We start from the raw sequence: 24759 nt of genomic DNA, 5'->3' as shown, positions 1-24759 counted from the left end.
GGCAAGGATGTTGGTCCCATTCCTGTGCAGATGTACCACACCCAGTTTATAGAAGTTCCATCTCCCACAGAAGTGGTCCTAACATCTCAAACCTTCTGCATCACCTCTCCAACCACACATTTGCCTGCATTATCTTTCTATTCCTGTACTATACTCACAACTGTCTGCCAATGGACTAAAAGCCCTGATAATCTATATACAAGTTTTAAGCTGTAAATATGGTCTTAAATCAACATTCTATCACAAGAGACAAAAGAGAAATGTGCAGCAGTTACCTACATGCTTTGTAGTGGCATCACACATTTTAATTATTTGAAGCTGCCTTGTCTGCTTCTGCGACCCCTCCACTCTTGCTTCTCCTTTTAACTTCACTGCCGATACTCCCAAGTCCAACACAGGTCTGTCACTCTGACTTGGGACCTCTCTTTTCATGTGGGAGATGGCCCTTATTTAGGCCCATAATTGACTCAACAGGCCACCAGTTGCAGTACCTGCAGTTGCTAACATAACATGGCAATGGGATGACGACATCCTCCCAACCCTTACTATATTTTAGCCGTTTCTTCTGCATAATAGGGCTGGGAGAATACAAAAAAAAACAGAGAACTGCAGATGAACAAAAACAAAAATTGCTGGAAAAGCTCAGCAGACCTGGCAGCATCAGTAAAGAGCAAATAGAGTTAACGTTTCAGGTCCAGTGACCCTTTTTCAGAACTGGACCCAAAACATTAACTCTGCTTTCTGTCCACAGATGCTGCCAAACTTGAAGAGTTGCTTGAGCAATTTCTGTTTTTGTTTTGGGAGAATGCAGACCCAGTTTACACTGTCAGCATTCATTTGAGAATGGTGATGGCCTAGTGGTATTATTGCTAGACTATTAATCTAGAGAGTTGAGAGTGTGATGCAGGAAAAGCACAGCAGGTCAGACAACATGCAAGGAGCAGGAAAATCAATGTTTTGGGCAAAAGCCTTCATCAGGAATGAGGCTTGGTGCCTTGGGGGTGGTGACCCAAGTAATGATCTGTGGACCAAGGTTCAAATCTTGCTGTGGCAGATGATGGAATTTGAATTCAATAATAATCTGGAAGTCAGAGTCTAATGATGACCATGAAACCATTATCGGTATGTCAGGAAAAATCCATCTGGTTCACTGATCTCCTTTTAGGAAGAGAAACTTCCATCCTTACCTGGTCTGGCCTACATGTGACTCCAGACCCACAGCGATGTAATTGACTCTTAGTTGTCTTCTGGGCAATTAGGGATGGGCAGTAAATGCTGGCCCAGCATATGGCAGCCATATAGATGAATAGAAAATACAGTTCAGCCACTGACACTGTATATAATTTAAAAGCTAGAATACAGAATGAAGCTATACACAATGAGAAAAGGGGTAAAAGTGTGCAGAAGCCAGGACAAGGGGAAAGGATAGCACATGGGCCAGTTCACTGGAGCACAGGATTTTACTATTTTTTTTATGAAGAAGTGAGCTGAGGACTTCACTGGACCAGGTGGCTGAGGAACACTGATGGGTGCACATAGATCAATGCTTGGTGCAGCGTAGAACCAGCCAGACTGGGACGTCTATGGTCAGTGGCCAAACAGCATGGAGAAACCTGGCATCAATTGGGCACAGTGTTGTGCTGAACCTGGAGCCCATGGTGGAAAGTCTGCACGTACAGCAGGAGCTCAGACACCAACCAACTTTTTGACAACAGTGAGTGTGGAAGGAATGGCATTCCTTTTGTTTAAACAATTTGAGAGAGCTCATATCATATTGCAAGGCACTGTGTGCCATGAGGAAGTCCACAAGTTTTGTAAACCTTTGTGCTTGCTCTACCTGTCTGTCTCTGACAAGAGAATGAGATGTATCTGCACATGGAGAACGTCAGTGTACTTATATTTCTCGTGACAATCAGAAAAAAGCTAGTTGCATAAACATTAACAATCAGGCTCACCATGTCAGCCACAAGTAATGCTGCCTTTGTTCTGTTTTGAAGTTACAGTTTAAGCTGCAAGCTTGGCAAATGTCAGTCTTTACTGCAGTGAGGACATTTCATGCATTGGCCCTCATGGAGTTGAAAATTTCTTCTTAAAGCTCCTTATTGGACCCTGTTGGGTGCCTACTCCTGCTGCCTACCTTTCCCCTACCCAATTGACCACCTTCACCCTCCCCCACCACCATTAACTTCCAGTCAGCCTCTCCTATTTGGTTGGATGAACCTCACTCTCCCTGTCATACTCAATTTTTAGATGAAATTCTATCAGGCCACCCTGAAAGATACTGCAAGTTACTCAAAACCTTCTTTTAACTGATCAGGTGATTGCTTCAGTGGCAGCCAGATTACATTCTGTGGAGTGTCCAAAATGTAATCCATAAGAAAGCTTCAAATGCTCAATAACATGAACAACCTGAAGAAATTATGCAGGCAAATCTATATTTAGGTTTGTGGTCAGTGATTGGCCCATGTGGCACTAGTGAAGATCAGTTCCTTCATTCTGTTTATTGCCATGTTTAGCTGTGGCAGACAACTGCTGTGTCAACTGGAGTGTGGGTTGGCAAATGGCCAGTGAACATTGTGCTTTGGTTGATGACAGAATCTGTTTGCTCTGGCAGATGTTTGTGACAAGTGAACTTATGCAAACCCATTTACTGAGAAGGCATCCTAAGCAGTTTTTGACAGAAATGGACATGTAGGTATCTTTTGACTCCTTGGTGGCTGCATAGCATCTATGTGTCCTGTATGGCTCCATTTAATCACTATAACTTAACTAGTAATACTGGAGATTGAAAGCAAAAGCAAAATACTTGAGATCAGAATTTCTGGAGATCCGAAATTCAAACAAAGTTCTGAAGAAACTCAGCAGGTCTGGCAGCATCCATGAATAAAGAAATAGTTAACATTTCAAGTCCAATATTCTCCTCTTCAGAATCAAACAGTTCTAATTCCTTTTCTACTGAGAAATGTAGCCCTAAAGAGATTTGTTTTCCTCATATGTTGTGTTCATATGGCTCCCTCTTACATTGTTTTTGTTTTCGTTGTCCTCACTCTCCTTCTCCCTCTTTTCGATCAGAAAGTAAGCTTACTAATTCTTCATTGAAGCAATCTTACTTTCTAGAGTGGCCTCAAAGATTTGTTGTAGCTTTTATTGGATTGAAAGAAACACTATATGTATGGTTCTGATATGCTTGCAAAATCAGCAATTTCTGGCATTTTACTAATTTCATGCGGCTTGGGTAAAGTGTGGCACACTATTTTTACAGAAAATTTGTTCCTTCATGGATCTTAGATTCAGTTTGAGATTCCAAATTCATACAAGATGGTGATCAAATGAGATGTCATGTCGGTGACTAAAGTTTTATATCCTTGGCTTATAATATATATTGAGAATTAGAAGTAACTTGTGAAGAATTTCATGACTCAAATCAACTGAAAATGGCAGCACAAGAGTGGAAAGAGGTCATGGGGACTGGCAGGTATAAGTATTTTTGACTAACTTAGTGAAACACTGCAATGATAGATAATGTTGGAAGCTGTTGCATTCTGAATTACCATCATTATTAATGTTGATCACTATGGTTAAAGCTGATAAAGGCCCTTTCATTGTATTTTGCAAAATATAATCCACATGGTAACATTAAGAAACAAAGGCAACAGCTAATGTTTTTAAGTTAGGAGGTTATGTAATAAAAAAAGTAATTTCCAAGGTGATCCTAACATTTCTTTTTATGGTTTCAGCTCCTGGTATCTTCTGTGACTATTTGCTTTGAGTTGAAAGCAGGAAACTAAACTCTCAATGGTAGATAATTCCACGTGATATTTTTGATGCAGAAATTGGTATATGAAAAGATGTGGAACTGGTTATGAATTTCCCAAAAGGAGTTTCAAATTTTGGACAGCTTGACATGGTGAATAGATGAAGGGCTTATGCTCGAAACGTCGAATTCTCTATTCCTGAGATGCTGCCTAACCTGCTGTGCTTTGACCAGCAACACATTTGCAGCTGTGATCTCCAGCATCTGCAGACCTCATTTTTTACTACATGGTGAATAGAAGTCTAGCTATTAAGAAAATGTAAAGTGGAGAATTCCAAATGAGGAACTGATTGACCAGGGGCTTTAGGTCGAACAGGACACCTGATTGAATAGTCACCAGTCAGCAATTAAGTACCTGATTGGTGCTTGATCTTGTGGGGTGTTGCTTACCAGAAAAAGCCCTCACCCTAGTGGGGGATAAAAATAAATCACAAAAATCCCAGTCTGTGTTCAAGACTATGTAATAGGACTTAAAACTTTACCTTCTGACTCAGAGGCTGGGCTCACCAATCAAGTTAATGCTGAGTGTGCAAGGATGCACAGGGGTGCCTAACCACCAAAATAGCAATTGCAAAGCAAATATGCAAATGTATCCTTCCCCTACCTCACTAATTAATGTAATTATTCTTTGTGAGCCCCCTGTTGGTACTGTTGATTAGAACAGTGAACTCTTGAGTCTTTGCCAAGAAGATTAGGATCCCTTGTGTGTGTAGAATTAGCTGCTTTTAGGGTAGAGGTAAAAATATTTCAGTCCTCTTCAGTGGAGTTATGTCAAGATAGGGTGATTTGGCTGCTTCAGCCTTAATTTATCCTCCACAACAGAAGATTTATGTTTCTTACCGTATTATGAATTTTACATTTATTCTTACGCTTGGAATGTTGTTGTATTTTTGTTGTACGAATAGCTTGACTTTAAATAAATTCTTCAAAATGGGTCTTTAGAATTAAATATCAACTCTACCACTATTTTCCACTAATTAATTGAAAGGTTTGTTGTTCTTGTCCAAGGCTGATGTGGAAACTGAAGGTTCTTGATTGTCATTTTATCTAAGTCAAAAAAAAGGAATATCTAGGAATCAGTCCAGTTGAAGCTGAAGATCACTTGAATGTGGATGGGAGTTCCTGTGTAGATTAGAGAGAAGAATCCTTGTTTGTGCTGTGTCCATCAGAATGGTCACTGTTTTCTCCATTAATAACTGGCAGACTAAAAACAAACTTCAGACTTTGATGAATGAGTACTTTACACAGCAAAATCATGCCTTTGTAAACACTCAGTTACTTTATCAATTGTATGCAATCCCACAATACTATCCCAATACTGGATTTTGCACTTCATCTTAACAGATCTTTTAGAATAACAAAGGTCCATTACATCATGATCTAGTTGCATAATCGATCCAACAGGTGCAAATGGGTACTTTTAAAATACCAAATAGGAAGGTGACAATGATCTATCATTCCTTTTGGATGTACCACAAACATTAAATTATTAGATGAATCCACTGCTGCATTGTTACCTACACGGTTTCTATAATTATTTTTGGTGATGATCCAGTTGACATAATTGTGATCTATCAATTTGCATGGCTCAGTTTTATATAAGCTTTTGATCTTATCACTTTTTATAATGCCATCTCTTTTAATAATGACTTCTTTAAAATTTCAATTAACAGGGGAAATATGTGGACCCAACCCGTGTGAGAATGGAGGCATTTGCATGAGCGGGTTGGCAGATGAACCTTTTTCATGTGAGTGTCCCAATGGATTCACAGGTCCCAACTGTTCTAGTATTGTGGAGGTTGGTAAGTGCAAGCACAATCCATGGCAAAACCTTTTTCTTGCATGTCTATCTTTTCCTTAAGCTTTTCACAGTGCTATGGACCAGACCAAATTCCCCAAATATATTAAGAAGATAGCATAGACGCTTCTTTGTTCTTATTTTAAAGGCAACTGCCTGTTGTTGCATTGCAGATGCAATTCGATTGGTCAAACTACCAGGATTGAAGCAAAGCATTCTTTTATTCATACACTACAGTTAAAATACAGACAAAAGTAAAGAAGTACTTAAGAATACACACATCCTTGGCAAAGGCAAATTCATTAACATCGCCTCACATGCAGTTCTAGCTGCTGGAAGAGAACCCTAGCTTTGAGCTGTAGCAATCAGAGATGTAGCAGCTTTCACAACCTCAACTACTGCAAGTTAAAACTAAAATCCTGATTCTGTGGGAGCTTGACCCTATCCATTCAGGCTGCTTCTATTGTCCCACCTTTAAAACAAAAACCCCAAAACCTCACAAGCCATTTACTTTTTATTGGCTTGAAGCAGACCACTTCACCATCTCTGTCTCAAACTCTCTTCACAAAAAAAAACAGGACTAAGTATACCTCTTAAAGCCATAGTATTGTCACAACAGTCACTAAATATTGACCTTTCTCAGGTGAATGTCTGGCTAATATTAATTGTGCACTAGTTATATTTGTTGCCGTGCCTTGTGTTGTTAGTCTTTGTTAATGCTTGCGCTTGTCTTATATTTTGACTATATTCCAATATTGTCACAAGAGCAAATATGGAATGGTTGAATTGACGTGCATGACTATTTTTAAGATAATCACGTTTATGATAATATAACCTGTATGAAAGTTTATAAATGTTGACCATGGCTATTAAGAATGTCATAAATTTTATATGGATTTTACTGTAAATGTTTTCCAATTAATATGTTGACTTCTCCAATTTGTCAAACAAAACCTGTGAGAACCTGTGAATTTTTCGAAGTAGTAAAGAGGATTGACGAGGACAGAGTAGAGGACGTGATCAATATAGACTTCAGTTAGGCATTTGACAAGGTACCCCATGGGAGATTGGTTAGCAAGTTTAGATCTCATGGAGTACAGGGTTAACTAGCCATTTGGATACAGAACTGGCTTGAAGGTTGAAGACAGGATGGTGATGGAGGGTTGCTTTACAGACTGGAGACCTGTGACTAGTGGTGTGCCACAAGGATACGTGCTGGGTTCACTGCTTTTCGTCATTTATATAAATGATTTGGATGTGAGCATAAGAGGTATAGTTAGTAAGCTCGCAGATGACACTAAAATGTAATGGACAGTGAAGATGGTTACCTCCGAATACAAGGGGATCTTGATCAGATGGGCCAACGGGCTGAGCAGTGGCAGATAGAGTTTAATTCAGATAAATGCGAGGTGCTGCATTTTGGGAAAGCAAATCTTAGCAGGACGTATACACTTAGTGGTAAGGTCCTAGGGAGTGTTGCTAAACAAAGATACTTTGAAGTGCAGGTTCATAGTTCTTTGAAAGTGGAGTTGCAGGTAGACAGGATAGTGAAGAAGGCATTTGTTATGTTTTCCTTTATTGGCCAAAGTATTGAGTATAGGAGTTGTGGCTGTACAGGACATTGTTTAGGCCACTTTTGGAATAATGCATGCAATTCTGGTCTCCCGTCTTTCGGAAGGATGTTGTAAAACTTGGAAGAGTTCAGAAAAGATTTATAAGGATGTTGCCAGTGTTGGAGGATTTGAGACATAGGGAGAGGCTGGTCCTGTGTTCCCTGGAGCGTGGGAGGCTGAGGAATGAACTTTATAAAGGTCTACAAAATCATGAGGGGCATGGATAGGATAAATAGACAAGGTTTTTTCCCCTGGGGTATGGGAGTCTAGAAACAGAGGGCATAGGTTTAAGGTGAGAGAGGAAAAATTTGAAGTGGACCTAAGGGGCAACGTTCTCACACAGAGGGTGGTGCATGTATGGAATGAGCTGCCAGGAGAAGTGGTGGAGGCTAGTACAATTACAGCATTGAAATGGCATCTGGATGGGAGCGAAAGACCAGTGAGTCTGACATCAATGGTAGAGATAACTTAGAAAGAAATTATGAAAGTTGAATGAGTCTCACCCTGGAGAGGCAAGGATGAATCAAGGATAGTCAGGTGACTTTAAATAAAACAAAACAACTGTGGATGCTGAAGATCTGAAGCAAAAATAAAAGTTGCTGGAAAAACTCAACAGATCTTGCAGCATCTGTGAAAAGAAAGCAGAGTTAAAATTTCAAGACTTGTGACTCAACTTCAGAACTAAAGAAGGATCACTGATATTTAGTCAGTTGACTTTATGAATTTTCTCGGAGGTGACAAGACATGTGGATGAGAATAATGCAGTGGAAGTAGTTTACATGGACTTCAGTAAGGCTTTTAACAAGGTCTCGCATGTGTGACTGGTCAGGAAGGTAAGAGTCCATTTGACTCAGAACAATTTGTCAAACTGGATCCCAAACCAGCTTAGTGGCAGGAACATGAGGGTGGTGGTTGAAGGCTAGTTTTGTGACTGGACATCTGTGTCCAAATTTCTACCACAGGATTTGGTGCTGCATCCCATGCTGCTTATAAAGCACATTAATGATTTCGACACAAATCTGGAAGATTTGATCAGTAAGATCTCAGATATGATGAAAATTAGTGGTGTAATAAAGGGTAATGAGACAATTTAAATGGGATGGTCAGAGGGGCAGAACAATGGCAAATGGGAATTAATACTGAAAAATGTTGCATTTTGGGAGGACTACCTAGGCAAGGAAATACATTATAAATGGTAGGGCCAAGAATGTACAGACATTCAGAAGGACCTTGGTGTGTATGGCCATGGATCCTTGAAGGCAACAGGGCAGGTGAATAAGGTGATTAAGATTGGGATATTAGTCTTTATTGCCAAGACATTTTATATAAGTGATGGATGCATATCCAATGACAACTTTTAAAATACATTTGTATGGATACGTGAATGGGAAAGGTTTGGAGGGATATGAGGAGAAAGTAAGGACTGGAGATCAGAGTGTGGTGCTGGAAAAGCACAGCAGGTCAGACAGCATCCGAGGAGCAGGAGAATCGACGTTTCAGGCATAAACCCTTCATCAGGAATGAGGCTTGTGGGCCAGGGGTGGAAGTGATAGGCCGGGGGGAAGAGGAAACTGGAGCAGATGGGTGGGAGGGAAGGAAGGTGGACAGATAGGACAAAGAGGATGGTGCTGAGTTGGAGGCTTGGGATTGGGATAAGGTGGGAGGAGAGGAAATAAGGAAATTGGTGAAATCCAGATTGATCCCTTACAGTTGCAGAGTCCCAAGGTAGAAGATGAGCCATTGGGTGGTCAAGGTTTGGCGATGAGGAGGCTCATGACCTGCATGGCCTTGGGGAGTGGGAGGGGGAATTAAAGTGTTCAGGAATGGGGTGGAGGGTTGGTTGGTGGAGTTGATCCAGAGCTATTCTCTGAAATGATCCGCAAGTTGGCATCCTGTCTCCCCGATGTAGAGGCAACCACATCAGGCGCAACAGATACAGTAGATAACATGTGTGGAAGTACAGGTAAGTTTCTGTTGGATATGGAAGGATCCTTTGGCGCTTTGAATGAAGGTGAGGGGGAGGTGTGGGCCAGGTTTTGCATTTCCTGCAGTGGCAGAGGAAGATGCTAAGAGTGGGGTGTGGGTCGCGCTGAGTGGGGAGGGTGGGTGTGATGTTGGATCTGAACAAGGAGTTGCAGAAAGAATGGTCTCTCTCATCATGCAGATAGGGGTGAGATGGGAAATATGTCCCTGGTGATGGGGTCTGTTTGCAGGTGGCAGTGGTGTATCTGGAGGTTGGCGGAGTGGAAGGTGAGGACCAGGGGGTTCCATCCCTGCTGCAATTGGAGGGGTGGGGTTCAAGGGCAGAAGAGCGGGAAGTGGAGGAGATATGCTGAAGGGCATCATCGACCACATGGGAGGGGAAATTGTGGTCTTTGAAAGTTGATTCCATCTGGGATATTCTGTAGTAGAATTGATCCTCCTGGGAGCAGATGCGGCAGAGGTGGAGGAATTGGGAATAAGGGATGGCACTTTTACAGGAGATAGGGTGGGAGGAGGTGTTGTCCAGGTAGCTGTAGGAGTCAGTGGGTTTATAGTAAATGTCCATGTCTAGCCTGTCGCCGGAGATGGAGAGGTCCAGGAAAGGGAGGGAGGTGAATTTGAGGTCAGGGTGGAAGGCGTTTGTGAAGTTGATGAACTGTACATTTTGCTCGTGGGACCATAAGGTAGCGCCAATACTGTCATTGATGTAGCGGAAGTAAAGGTGAGGAATGGTGCCGGTGTAGCTGTAGAAGATGGACAGTTCCACATACCCAACAAAGAGGCAGGCATAGCTGGGACCCTTGCACGATATGACCAGGAACAGGCAGGTGAGATTAGTTTAGTTTGGGATGATGTTTGGCATGGACTGGTTGGACCGAAGGATCTGTTTTCACGCTGTATGACTCTATGACGCTATCTTACAAGCAAAAGTAGGAGAAATCTTTCCCTTCAGCAGAGGAGTCAATAACCAGAAGCCATAGATTTAAAGCAAAGGTTAGGTTTAGAGGGGATTTAGGGAAGCATGTAGATGAATATCTGAAGTGCCATAGCAAACAAAGCTACAAGGTAAATGCTGGAAATTAGGACCAGTGTCGATAGATGCTTGGTGATTGGCACAGACACATTGGACTGAAGACTCTCTAGAAAGCCAGTAATAACAGTACTGATAATAACTTGAATCAAGTCAGCGTAATATATGTTAGAGTATGATAGATATTCTCTGCTTTGTAATGTACAGGATATAAAGTTCCTTTAAAACTTAATGGACATTGCATGATAACTTTGGAAATAGTAGAGTTTGTTTTTTTTCTTTGAAGATAAAGACAAAAGAAATATATTCCTTTTTAAGATCATCTAAAAGGCAGGGCTAAAGGCTTACATTCCCCTTCAGTGGGAAGTGCCAAGTGGATGATCTATTGCAGCAGCATCACAGATGCCAGTCTTCAAACAGTATGATTCACGCTGTGTGATGTCAAAAAAAGGCTGAAGGCATTGGATTCTACAAAGGCTACATGCCCTGACATTACAGTTATGGTACTGAGGACTTGTGTTGTCGACTTATCTAAGCTCGAGCCTTGCACTGATAGTATAGCTACAACATTGGCATCAACACAGCAATATAGAAAATTGCTGACAATGTGTTGCTAGAAAAGTGCAGCAGGTCAGGCAGCAACCAAGGAGTAGGAGAATCGACGTTTTGGGCAAGAGCCCTTCTTCAGGAATGAGGAGAGTGCCAAGCAGGCTAAGATACAAAATAGGGAGGAGGGACATGGGGGAGGGGCGTTGGAAATATGATAGATGGAAGGAGGTTAAGGTGAGGGTGATAGGCCGGAGTGGGGGTGGGGGCGGAGAGGTCAGGAAGAAGATTCCAGGTTAGGAAGGTGGTGCTGAGTTCGAGGGTTGGGACTGAGACAAGGTGGGGGGAGGGGAAATGAGGAAACTGGAGAAATCTGAGTTCATCCCTTGTGGTTGGAGGGTTCCCAGGCGAAAGATGAGGCGCTCTTCCTCCAGCCATCGTGTTGCTATGGCCTGGCGATGGAGGAGTCCAAGGACCTGCATGTCCTTGGTGGAGTGGGAAGGGGAGTTGAAGTGTTGAGCCATGGGGTGGTTGGGTTGGTTGGTCCGGGTGTCCCAGAGGTGTACTCTGAAACATTCAGCAAGTAGGCAGCCTGTTTCTCCAATATTGAGGAGGCCACATCGGGTGCAGCGGATGCAGTAAATTATGTGTGTGGAGGTGTAGGTGAACTTGTGGTGGATATGGAAGGATCCCTTGGGGCCTTGGAGGGAAGTAAGGGGGCAGGTGTGGGCGCAAGTTTTGCATTTCTTGCGGTTTCAGGGGAAGGTGCTGGGAGTGGAGGTTGGGTTGGTGGGGGGTGTGGACCTGACAAGGGAGTCACGGAGGGAGTGGTCTTTTCGGAACGCTGATAGGGGAGGGGAGGGAAATATATCCCTGGTGGTGGGGTCCGTTTGGAGGTGGTGGAAATGAGGACGGATGATACGATGTATATGGAGGTTGGTGGGGTGATAGGTGAGGACCAGTGGGGTTCTGTCCTGGTGGTGATTGGAGAGGCGGGGCTCAAGGGCGGAGGAGCGGGAAGTGGAGGAGATGCGGTAGAGAGCATCGTCGATCATGTCTGGGGGGAAATTGCAGTCTTTGAAGAAGGAGGCCATCTGTGTTGTTCGGTATTGGAACTGGTCCTCCTGGGAGCAGATGCAGCGGAGACAAAGGAATTAGGAATATGGGATGGCGTTTTTACAAGGGGCAGGGTGGGAGGATGTATTGTCTAGGTAGCTGTGGGAGTCGGTTGGTTTATAGTAAATGTCCGTGTTGATTCGGTCGTCCGAGATAGAAATGGAGAAGTCTAGGAAGGTGGGGGAGGAGTCTGAGACAGTCAGGTAAATTTGAGGTCAGAGTGGAAGGTGTTGGTAAAGTGGATGAACTGTTCAACCTCCTCGTGGGAGCACAAGGCAGCACCGATACAGTCATCGATGTAGCGGACGAAAAGGTGGTGCCAGTGTAGCTGCGGAAGATGGACTGTTCCACATATCCTATGAAGAGGCAGGCATAGCTGGGGCCCATGCGGGTGCCCATGGCTACTCCTATGGAGTAGCTGAACTGAACTGGTCCTCACTCTAACACCCATCACAAAGGACTGAAAGCTCTCCGCTTCTTCCTTTCCCGCCGTACCAACCAGTACCCTTCCACTGACAACCTCCTTCGACTGGCTGAACTGGTCCTCACTCTGAAGTATCGGCACTGCCTCGTGCTCCCACGAAGAGGTTGAAATGTTCATCCACTTTACCAACACCTTCCACCCCGACGTCAAATTTACCTGGACCGTCTCAGACTCCTCCCCCACCTTCCTAGACCTCTCCATTTCTATCTCAGACGACCGAAACAACACGGACATTTACTATAAACCGACTGACTCCCACAGCTACCTGGACTACACCTCCTCCCACCCTGCCCCCTGTAAAAACGCCATCCCATATTCCCAATTCCTTCGTCTCCGCTGCATCTGCTCCCAGGAGGACCAGTTCCAATATCGAACAACACAGATGACATCCTTCTTCAAAGACAGCAATTTCCCCCCAGATGTGATCGACGATGCTCTCCACCGCATCTCCTCCACTTCCCGCTCCTCTGCCCTTGAGCCCCGCCCCTCCAATCGCCACCAGGACAGAACCCCACTGGTCCTCATCTACCACCCCACCAACCTCCATATACATCGTATCATCCATCGTCATTTCCACCACCTCCAAACGGGCCCCACCACCAGGGATATATTTCCCTCCCTTCCCCTATCAGCTTTCCAAAAAGACCACTCCCTCCATGACTCCCTTGTCAGGTCCACACCCCCCACCAAACCAACCTCCACTCCCGGCACCTTCCCCTGTGACCACAAGAAATGCAAAACTTGTGCCCAGACCTCCCCACGGCTGGAGGAAGAGCGCCTCATCTTCCGCCTAGGAACCCTCCAACCACCAGGGATGAACTCAGATTTCTCCAGTTTTTTCATTTCCCCTCCCCCCACCTTGTCTCAGTCCCAATCCTCGATCTCAGCACTACCTTCCTAACCTGTAATCTTCTTCCTGACCTCTCCGCCCCCACCCTCACTCCGGCCTATCACTCTCACCTTAATCTCCTTCCACCTATCGCATTTCCAATGCCCTCTCCCAAGTCCCTCCTCCCTACCTTTTATCTTAGCCTGCTTGGCACACTTTCCTCATTTCTGAAGAAGGGCTCATGCCCGAAACGTCGATTCTCCTCCTTGGATGCTGCCTGACCTGCTGCGCTTTTCCAGCAACACATTTTCAGCTCTGATCTCCAACATCTGCAGTCCTCACTTTCTCCCAATATAGAAAATTGCCCAGGCATGTTTTCTATACAAAGGTAGGACAAATTAAATCCAGCCAATTACCATCCTATCAGTCTACTGTCAATCAAGGTGATGAGGTGTTGTCAACAGTGCTATTGCATGATGCTTGAAAAATAATAACCAGCTCACGGACTCTCATTTTGGGTTCTGCCAGCCACTTGGCTCCTGACTTCGCTTAAACTTTACTTCAAACAAGGATAAAAGACCTGAACTCCAGAGGTGAGGTGAAAATGACTGTCCTTCACATCAAGGCAGCATTCGACTAAGTATAGCATCAAAGAGTCCTCACAAAACTGAAGTCACTGGGAATCAGGGGAAAACTCTCCATACTTTGGAGTCATACCAGCAAAAAGTAACACGTTGTTATTGGGAGATGAAACATCTCAAACCAAGGACATAGCAGTTGATGTTATCTAAATGGACTTCAGTAAAGGCCCCCCATGGCAGACTGGTGCAAAAGGTGAGGTCACATGGCATCGGATGAGCTGGCAAGATGGGTACAGAACTGGTTTAATCATAGAAGACAAAGTAGTGGTGGACAGATGACTTTTCAGAATGGGTGATTGTCACCAGTGACTAGGAAATCAGTGCTGGGACCTCTGCCGTTTTGTGGTCTACAGAAATAATTTGGAGAAAAATGTGGCTGGTCAAATGACTAAGTTTGCAGATGGTACAAAGACGGTAGAGTTGCAGATGTTGAGAATGTTAGAAGACACAGCAGGATCTAGATCAATTGGAGGCCTTGGCAGTAAAATGGCAGATGTGAGGTTATGTATTTTGGAAGGATAAGTACAGGTGGAAATTATACAATGAATGTTAGAATCCTTAGTGTATTGACATGCATTGGGATCTGGGTGTGCAGATCCACAGATCACTGAAGATGGCAGCGCAGGTAGATAAGGCAGTAAAAAAGATCTATGGCATGCTTGCCTTCATTGAGTATAAGGATAGGCAAGTTGTGCTATAGCTTTCTAGAACTCAGGCCACAATTAGAATATTGCAGTTCGGGTCTGGTTAGCTTCCAGTTCTGGTCACCAGAGTACCAGAAGGATGTGGATGCTTTGGAGAGGGTACAGAAAAGGTTTTCCAGGATATTGACTGGTGTAGAAGACTTTAGCTATGAAGAAAGGCTGGAAAAGCTGGATTTGTTTTCACTGGAATGTAGTAGGTTGAGGGATGAAATTTATATGATTGTGTGAATGGCATGGATAGAGTGGAAAGTATCGGGCCTTTTCCCAGGGTGGAGGAGTCAATTACTAGGGGACACAAGTTCAAGGTTTTGGGTGGAGGAGAATAAGTTTAAAAGAGATGTGAGGCAAGCTTTTAACACAAAGGGTGGTGAGTGATTGGAATGCACTGCCCAGGGAAGTGGTGGAAGCAGACACAATAGCAGTATTCAAGAAGTTTCTGGTCGAATATGTGAAAAAGAAAGGAATAGATGGGTACAGATCTTGTAAGAGAAGATCAAAATGTGTCTGTGCAGGCTTGGAGAGATGAAGGGCCTGTACCTATGCTATAATATTCTTTGTTGTACCTGCAGGAATTCCTCAGGGCAGTGTTCAAGGCCCAACCATCTTCAGTTGTTTCACCAGTGTCTAACCCTCTGTAGACAAAGTATGTCAATGATTGTACTGTTCAGCACCTTTCACAATGACTCTGATATGAAGCAAATATAGCTGGCCACAGAGCAGATTAACACGTAGGAACTCACCTCCTGACCCTCCCTACCATTTATAAAGCACACTTATGGGAAGCAGAGACATTGTTGTGATGTTGCTGCACTAATTATCCAAAACCCCAAACTAATGTTCTGGGAGTATTGTCAGATCAGATCATACCAAGTGATGAAACATGAATTCAATAAAAATCTGAGATTGAAAGGTCTCATGGTAACCAAGTAACTATTGTTGGTTATTAAGATCAGGAGTAAGCTGTTTGAGCACTCAAGCCTGCTTCACCATTCAAAATGATCATAGCTAATCTGATTGTAGTCTCAACTCCACATTTTAGACCTACTGTTGACAACCTTTGAGTCCACTGTTAGACAAGAATTATCTTCCACTTTAAAAATATTCAATATCTTGTAGACACAATATGGATTCTTATAGTATCAATATGTATCAAGTATTGATACAGTATCAAGGCACACAAGTAGTAATCAGCTGAATGTGATATTCAGGAGCTTCAGTAAAACTAAAGTCAATATGAATCAAAAGGAAAAGAAATAATTTTGTATTTGTGCTATAGCAATCCTCTTAGCCCAGAATAGAAGCACTGCTGGACATTTCAAAAAGGAAATGAGATTGATTAGCAAGGTTAGATCTCATTGAATACAGGGAGAACTAGCCATTTGGATACAGAACTGGCTCAAAGGAAGAAGACAGAGGGTGGTGATGGAGGGTTGTTTTTCATACTGGAGGCCTGTGACCAGTGGAGTGCCACAAGGATCGGTGCTGGGCCCACTACTCTTTGTCATTTACATAAATGATTTGGATGCGTGCATAAGAGGTACAGTTAGTAAGTTTGCAGATGACACCGAAATCGGAGATGTAGTATACAGTGAAGAGGGTTACCTCAGATTACAACAGGATCTTGACCAGATGGGTCAATGGGCTGAGAAGTGGCAGATGGAATTTAATTCAGATAAATGCGAGGTATTGCATTTTTGGAAAGCAAATCTTAGCAGGACTTATTCACTGAATGGTAAGTCCAAAGGAGTGTTGTTGAACAAAGAGACCTTGGAGTGCAGGTTCATAGCTCCTTGAAAGTGGAGTCACAGGTAGATAAGATAGTGAAGAAGGCTTTTGGTATGCGTTCCTTTATTGGTCAGAGTATTGAGTACAGGAGTTGGGAGGTCATGTTGCGGCTGTACAGGACATTGGTTAGGCCACTGTTGGAATATTGCATGCAATTCTGGTCTTCTTCCTATCAGAAAGATGTTGTGAAACTTGAAAGGGTTCCGAAAAGATTTACAAGAATGTTGCCAGGGTTGGAGGATCAAAATCCCATGCAAGGACTGCACAAAACACTACATAGGACAAACAGGAAAACAGCTAACAACCCGCATCCATGAACACCAACTAGCCACGAAACAACACGACCGTCTATCCCTAGTAGCCATACACTCAGATGACAAACAACACGAATTCGATTGGGACAACACCACTATTATAGGGCAGGCCAAACAGAGAACAGCCAGGGAATTCCTAGAGGCATGGCACTCATCCACAAATTCTATCAACAGACACATCGACCTAGACCCTATATACCGGCCACTGCAGCGGACAGCAACTGACAACCGGAAGTGGCAAATTCAAACCAGTATAAATGCCGGAGGAATCAGCACAGAAGCACTTCACAGGAGGCTCCCAAGCACCCAAGATGTTATAGAGGTTTACAAAATTATGAGGGGCATGGATAGGATAAATAAACAAAGTCTTTTCCCTGGGATTGGGGAGTCCAGAACTAGAGGGCATAGGTTTAGGGTGAGGGGGGAAAGATATAAAGGAGACCTAAGGGGCAACTTTTTCATGCAGAGGATGGTACGTGTATGGAATGAGCTGCTAGACGATGTAGTGGAGGCTGGTAAATTGCAACATTCAAGAGGCATTTGGATGGGTATATGAATTGGAAAGGTTTGGAGGGATGTGGGCCGGGTGCTGGCAGATGGGACTAGATTGGGTTGGGATATCTGGTCAGCATTGATTGGTTGGACCAGAGGGTCTGTTTCCATGCTGTACATCTCTATGACTCTATATAGCAGAGCTGAGGCCCCTTGATGATTGCACAGTGTTAGCTCAATTTGTTGCATGCACTGAAACATTGACAACATTTAAACTTGGGCTGTTCAGTGACAAACACCATTTACACTACACAAACGGCAAGCGATGATCTTATTGGAAAGATAAAATCCAAGCGCCTCATATTTAATTCTCAAATGAGTTACCATCACCAGTTTCCCCAACATTGCCATCCTGTGGTCACTATTGACCAGATTAATTGGACCGACAATACTTAAGGAGGCAAGTCAGAAGTCAGATATTCTGTTGTGATTAATTTGCATTCTGAATCCTCAAAGCACTTACAAGGCACAAGTCATAATGTGATGGAATAGTGCCCTTTTCCCTGGATGTTTACAGTACTAGAAGTCTCTGGAGACTCAACAGCACCTAGATCTGAGCAATACATTTGATTGCCCTCCTGCACTACTCTAAAAATCCTTTTTTTTATTGTGTTTTGATTGCTAGGTACATTATCTACAAATTATACTTTAGAAATTCACTAAGCAATCATCAGCTATCCCTTCGAAAACCACAAACTTCACCACCTAGAAAGGAAGTCGGTGAATGAAAATAAAACCACCCTCACCTATTGCTATTCCTGTAAAGTCAGTGGGTACTCACCACTTTCTTAGACAGACTGAAGACAATAAATATTAAGCATGCCATCAACTTCTCCACCTTCAGGATGAATATTTAAAAGCTGAACTTGCAAGAATCTCTTGTTTTGAATGGTATTTACTGAAACAAAGACTTGCTTGCATGCAGTTAAACCCTTGTTGGGGATATCTCAGACGCAAAGGACAAAGTGCAGATTGATTTTGTTTTAAGGCCATTTCTCCTCTGGAGTTGTTCCAACTTCACTGGCCAAATACAAATGACAATAGTCTGAACAACCATTCTGATTAAGATTTTAAAAAAACACTTACTAACTCAGTGGTTGGTAGAACTAATGTTACTGTGGTGATTTTATTCATAGAGTGATCTCATTCTTAATAATCCTTTTGAATTTCCATGATAAAATGTGATGCTTTGTATTTGGGTTTGGTAACTTGATTGACATATTGAGAATAATAGAATATTGGGAATGGAAGAAGCTATTTATGTCCTCAAAAACTGATTTAAGGTATTTTTTCATCTATTTCATTTAGTGCTGAAGATAATATTGGACTTAGATATCTTTGTCTAGTTAAAAAAGGTTTAATTAATTATTGGGATCCGTATGAATAGCTTTCTTTCCAGTAAAAGTGAAGTGATAGGGTTAGTACATGATGAAATGAATAGGCATTGCTTAAAAGAGATAAAGCTGAAAATTAATTTTGATTATTGAAGTTTTGCATGAGCTTCAGATGCTTTTTGTTTTTTTTTCTGAAATTACTTTTTTTCCACACCTTTCGTAATTCATTTCCACCATATATTGTTCCCAACCAAGAGGAATGAATTAATGGTGTCCTGTTTAACTAACAGGCTATGAAAAGATGCTGCAGGGTGACTTCTCGACACACTGAGACACACCTTTTTTTTTCTTCCTTCCCTTCTAAAACTAAACTGAGTTATTTTCTTAACATTATCAAGTTCATGGGAATGGTAGTGCAGTGGTAATTCAACCGGACAAATAATCCAGAGGCCCAGACTAATGCTCCAGAGACCTGGGCCAGAGTTTTTCTTTCTTCAGATGAAGCATGTAGGCACTAAAGGTGAGAGGAACATCTGCTCAGGGTTGGGTCAGGTACCCTCATGCTTATTTGTGTGTGAGTAAAAACTCTGAAAGTTACAAGTTCTGAAGCCTGACCAGAATGTCTGGGCTCCAATATACAGGCATCACATTTAAAAGGCAACCAGACTGAACTTCGGTCTTTGAAGAGATGCCAGAGAACAGGCAGAATCCAGTGCCACAGGAGAGGTGGAAGTTCTTTTCCCTACAAATGGCAAAAAGAGACCATCTCGGCAGATGAAGGAAGCCTGGATAGTGGTGGCTCGAGAGGCCTGTGCCATTAATCTGGACAAGAGAAACTGCCTACAATGCCACAAAAGGATGGCTCCACCAGGGTATTTGCCGTTGTATTCAATAGTGCCCCTGTGAATGAGCTACCATTGCAAGGTTGCCACTGCAGAGGAGTAAAAAATGAGGTCTGCAGATGCTGGAGATCAGAGCTGAAAATGTGTTGCTGGTTAAAGCACAGCAGGTTAGGCAGCATCCAAGGAACAGGAAATTCGATGTTTCGGGCCAGAGCCCTTCATCAGGAATGAGGAGAGTGTGCCAGGCAGGCTAAGATAAAAGGTAGGGAGGAGGGACTTGGGGGAGGGGTGATGGAGATGTGATAGGTAGAAGGAGGTCAAGGTGAGGGTGATAGGCTGGAGTGGGGTGGGGGCGGAGAGGTCAGGAAGAAGATTGCAGGTTAGGAGGGCGGTGCTGAGTTGAGGGAGACAAGGTGGGGGGAGGGGAAATGAGGAAACTGGAGAAATCTGAGTTCATTCCTGTGGTTGGAGGGTTCCCAGGCGGAAGATGAGGCGCTCTTCCTCCAACCGTCGTGTTGTTATGTTCTGCCGATGGAGGAGTCCAAGGACATGAGAGGAGTGTCATATTGGAGGTTGGATAGCAGGCATCTCCATTAGATGTCTCCTGTGTAATTAATGTCTGTCATTTCATTACAGCTACCAATGTAACAGGGCTGGTACAGCTGTGGTACTTCCTCTCACACATTTTCCTGGGTTCAAACAGAAAAGAAGCGACAACCTTCTGTAGCTCAGGCATTATCAGAACATAGAACATTGCAGTACAGTACAGGCCCTTCTTCCCTCAATGTTGCGCCAACCTGTGAAACCAATCTGCAACCCATCTAACCTATATCAATCCATTTTCATCCATATGTTTATCCAACGACCATTTAAATGCCCTTAAAATTGGTGAGTCTACTATTGTTGCAGGCAGACTGTTCCACGTCCCTATTACTGAGAAGAGAAACAACTTCTGACATCTGTCTTATATCTATCAACTTTCAATTAAAGCTATGTCCCCTCACGCTAACCATCACCATCTGAGGAAAATGCTCTCACTGTCCACCCTATCTAACCCTCTGGTTATCTTCTAAGTCTCAATTAAGTCACCTTTCAATCACCTTCTCTCTAACAAAAACAGCCTCAAGTACCTGGCCTTTCCTCATAAGACCTTCCCTCAATACCAGGCAACATCCTAGCAAATCTGCTCTGAATCCTATCCAAAGCTTCCATATCCTTCCTATAATGCGGTGACCAGAACTGTACATAATATTCCAAGTATGGCCACACCAAAGTTTTGCACAGATGCAGCATGACCTCATGGTTCCAAAACTCAATCCCTCCACTAATAAAAGATAACACACCAAATGCCTTCTTAACAATCCTATCAACCTAGATGGCAACTTTCAAGGATGTATGCACAAGAACACCAAGATATCTTTGTTCATCTACACTACCAAGAATTTTAACATTAGCCCAATACTCTTTATTCCTGTTGCTCCTTGCAAAATGAATCACCTCACACTTTTCTGCATTAAACTCCATTTGTCACCTCTCAGCCCAGCTCTGCAGCTTATCTCTGTCCCTCTGTAACCCACAACATCCTTTGGCACTATCCACAACACTGTTGACCTTTGTGTTGTCCGCAAATTTACTAACCCTCATCCAGGTCATTTATAAAAATGACAAACAGCAGTGGCTGCAAAATATATCCTTGTGGTAGGTTACTGATCTTTCATCACAACTGGGAAAATATGCATTTTTATTGCTATTCATCAACAACTCCCATGGGACAAGGATACAATCACAAAATGTTGAGCCCCATTTTGAGTTCAGCCCCATTTCTGTGCCCCTGTTATGTTTGCTGGCATCATTCAGTGTGGCTGCCTTGCTATGCTTGGCTTGTTGTCCCAGTTAGACTTCACCCATGATAGTGTAAACATTAAACATCCATAAGCTAGATTGCATATGACTGAAATTTCTCATGAGCTGATCAATGTGGATCAGTTTCAGTCCTAAAATTATAAATCTTTGCATAAAGATACTGATTGCCTATGAAGCATACAAAGAGTGGAAGGTGTTTTTACTCTTTGATACTGGAGTTAAAAATCACACAACGCCAGGTTATAGTCCAACAGGTTTAATTGGAAGCACACTGGCTTTCGGAGCGACGCTCCTTCATCAGGTGATTGTGGAGGGCTCGATCGTAACATAGAACTTATAGCAAAAATTTGCAGTGTGATGTAACTGAAATTGTACATTGATACTGGAAGAAGTCATCCACCCTGCTAGGTATAAGTCTCGTATATCCAGTTGGTTTGTAAACATACATGTTTCCTGTTGGATATGAAGAGTACATCCATAATCATTGTTCCAATAGCCAAAGATATTGATGACTGTTGATAACAAGCTAATGATTGCGAATGAGGTTCCTGACTGGAAAGCAGACCCACCTGAAAAGTACTGATAACTCAATAGCAGAACTTGAACCCACCATCAGGATCTCAAGTGTTTCCTTTCTACCCAATTAAATCCTCCCCAAGCCCTTTTGAAAGTTCTGGACAGGCATAGAAACTTCCACTCCTGCTCTCAGATGCTATCAAAGCAATGGGAACATATAAATTCAATTAATTTAACAAAGCTGGTTGAGAAAGCTAGTGAGAGAATTGAAAAACAATAAACTACCAGATTGTAGTAAAACCCTATCTGTTTTCTGCTAATGTCCATTTTAGAGAAGGCAATTTGTAACCTTTACCTCGTGTAGCCTGCACTTGACTTGACAATAATAGGTGGTTGCCTCTTATATGCCCTCTGAAAAGGCCTAACAACACACTCAGTTGAGAGGCAACTAGGTCAGGCAACAAGTGCTAGCCCTCTCAGCGATGCCCACATCACATGGAACAATAAAGGAAAAATGTTTGAGGAGAAAGTGAGGTCTGCAGATGCTGGAGATCAGAGCTGAACATGTGTTGCTGGGAAAGCGCAGCAGGTCAGGCAGCATTCAAAGAGCAGGAGATTTGACGTTTCGGGCATAAGCCCTTCTTCCCGAAACGTCGAATCTCCTGTTCCTTGGATGCTGCCTGACCTGCTGCGCTTTTCCAGCAACACATTTTCAGCAAAGGAAAAATGTTTGTCAATATCTTGGACTCCTCTGCAGATCAATATCCAAATCATCCTTGGATGTAGGGTCGTGAGTGTGGTGCTGGAAAACACAGCAGGTTAGGCAGCATCTGAGGAGCAGGAGAATTGGCGTTTCCTGATTCCTGATGCCAAAAACATCGATGCTTATGCCAAAAACATCAATTCTCCTGCTCCTTGGATGCTGCCTGACCTGCTGTGCTTCCCCAGCACCACACTCTTCAGCTCTGATCTCCAGCATTTGGAGTCCTCACTTTCTACCAACTCCATCCTTGGATGCATCCTGTCCCACTAACAGAGGTAGCAGTGCAGTGATATACAATTAGAAATGTGTGGCCCTAGGCATCCTCAACATTGATTCCTGACCTAATAGAGACTCATGGTATTAAATCAAACCGGGCTTGGTTGACTACCAGCTACCTGCATCTCCAATTAATGGAGGTGTCCTCCATTCTGAACGCTGCTTGGAAGAAGCACTGATAGTCACAAGGACACATAATGTACTCAAAGTGGGGGCTTCACTGCTCTGTCATAGGACCTCTACTGCCTACCATTGTCAAGTCCTAAAGGATATATCTGCAACACCCTGTAGTGGTTGATGAGGGGGCTGACCAAATATGCCATTCCATATGTTTTTAATTGTTGAAATCAGGGCTCATCCCATGACTTCCTATTGTGGGACATCAGAACTGTGGAAACGTTTAATGCCTTATTTATTCTATCCTATAATTGTTCATGTTTAAAATGTTTTCATCATCCAACATCCTGATTTACTATCTTCAAACTTGGTGATAGCTGTAGCCTGTTTTCTGAATAGTAATGATGTTGGTCATGACTTACTGGCTTGGGGAAAGATTTTAAATTATTGAATTTGTTAACCTCTCCAGTTACTAGCTTATTTGCAATTCCAATGAAGTTGCAATTTCAGAAAACAATAAGTCATTTGCACAAGATCCTTTCTTGAAGTTAATGCCATAGAACTCTCAAATTATCATATGCCTGCACCTTACTTCGGGGAAGTTTCTCATATTCTCTCTCTCATTCCATGCGAGTAACAGCTCACAACAGGGCAAAAAGAGTCAAGGCAGGGGGTGTGCTACCCGTTATTTAGCTCCTTACCCATTATAAGCAAAAGATCCTGAATCTGACCACCTTGAGCAGGTTTGAACTGTTATCAGTGACTGTCCCTCACTGATTCTGCCTAAAACCCTGAGGAAAGGCTATCCCCCTTGATTTAACTGAGTCCTGCTGTCAACTATGACAAGCTTCCTGGCTTTGTGCCTACTCTGAATGACACTGAAAGATAGCAGAAATTACAATGATAGTTGTTGAAGCAGCCCACTGATGGTTTTAGAGGCTGGCAGCACGTCAGATGCCAATGTCCATGGGCATGGTGCATATGGCAGGTGCCCTAGTTTCAAAAATGGAGATAATTGGGAGCAAGCAACAAACTGGATTTGCCACAAGCTCGTTCTGCTTTCTTGTTGAATTTTCCCAAAATCAAAGTTGTTTGGTAAGATGAAAAGCTGAATATTAATGAGGCAAATTGGATTGTTAACAAGGTATTTAACAGTCATTATTCATTGCCAATAAACAACATGCTGCTGCCTAGCAAGATTGTCATCACACCGCTTGTGAATGAAAAGACACAAATTGATCTTGATGTTGAGAAAGGGTTAGGGTAATGGTTAGATTTGATTTGATTTGATTTATTGTTGCCACATGTACCTGAGTACAGTGAAACATTTTGTTTTGCGTGCAGTACAGGTAGATCATGACATACAAAGAACATAGGGTGATTGAACAGAGCGAGGAGTATAAAGTTACAGCTGCAAAGAAAGTGCACAAAAGGCAAGATCAACATTAGATTTGAAATTTGAGAGGTCCATTCAGAAGTCTAATAACAGCATGGAAGAAGCTGTGCTTGAACATGTTGGTACATGTGTTTAAATCTTTGTATCTTCTGTCTGACAGAAGAGCTTGGGAGGGATTATAAACAGGGTGGGAAGGGTCTTTGATGATTTTGCCTGCCTTTCTGTGGCAAGGGGAAATGTGGATGAAGTCAGTGGATGGAAGATTGGCTTGCAAGATGGTCTGGGCTGTGTTCACAACTTTCTTTACTTTATTTTCAGTGATGGGCCTCATTATCCTTGTCACCCGACTCTGCCACACATATATAGGTAGCCAATATTTTTCAAACTCCTATAAAATTCCACTCAGTATGTCCAGTGCTTTCAGACATATTTTGGCACCATGT

The 24759-nt window shown here is 42.9% G+C and overlaps 1 protein-coding gene across 4 annotated transcripts in view; it reads left to right on the top strand.

Moving 5' to 3' along the window:
- The window catches only part of LOC132827416 (EGF-like repeat and discoidin I-like domain-containing protein 3), a 203588-nt gene that overhangs the window by 54292 nt on the left and 124537 nt on the right, over positions 1-24759 (top strand). For 3 of the 4 annotated variants that reach the window (XM_060844120.1, XM_060844101.1, XM_060844092.1), the window contains exon 3: positions 5488-5616. In XM_060844120.1, coding sequence (XP_060700103.1) covers positions 5488-5616 — 129 coding nt within the window. The remainder of the gene's footprint in view (positions 1-5487; positions 5617-24759) is intronic. The other variant, XM_060844111.1, reaches the window with a different exon arrangement.

Source organism: Hemiscyllium ocellatum, chromosome 2 (assembly GCF_020745735.1).
Source record: "Hemiscyllium ocellatum isolate sHemOce1 chromosome 2, sHemOce1.pat.X.cur, whole genome shotgun sequence".
Taxonomy (NCBI): Eukaryota; Metazoa; Chordata; class Chondrichthyes; order Orectolobiformes; family Hemiscylliidae; genus Hemiscyllium; species Hemiscyllium ocellatum.
The sequence above is the reverse complement of the archived record's forward strand: the minus strand, read 5'-3'. Positions and strand labels throughout refer to the sequence as shown.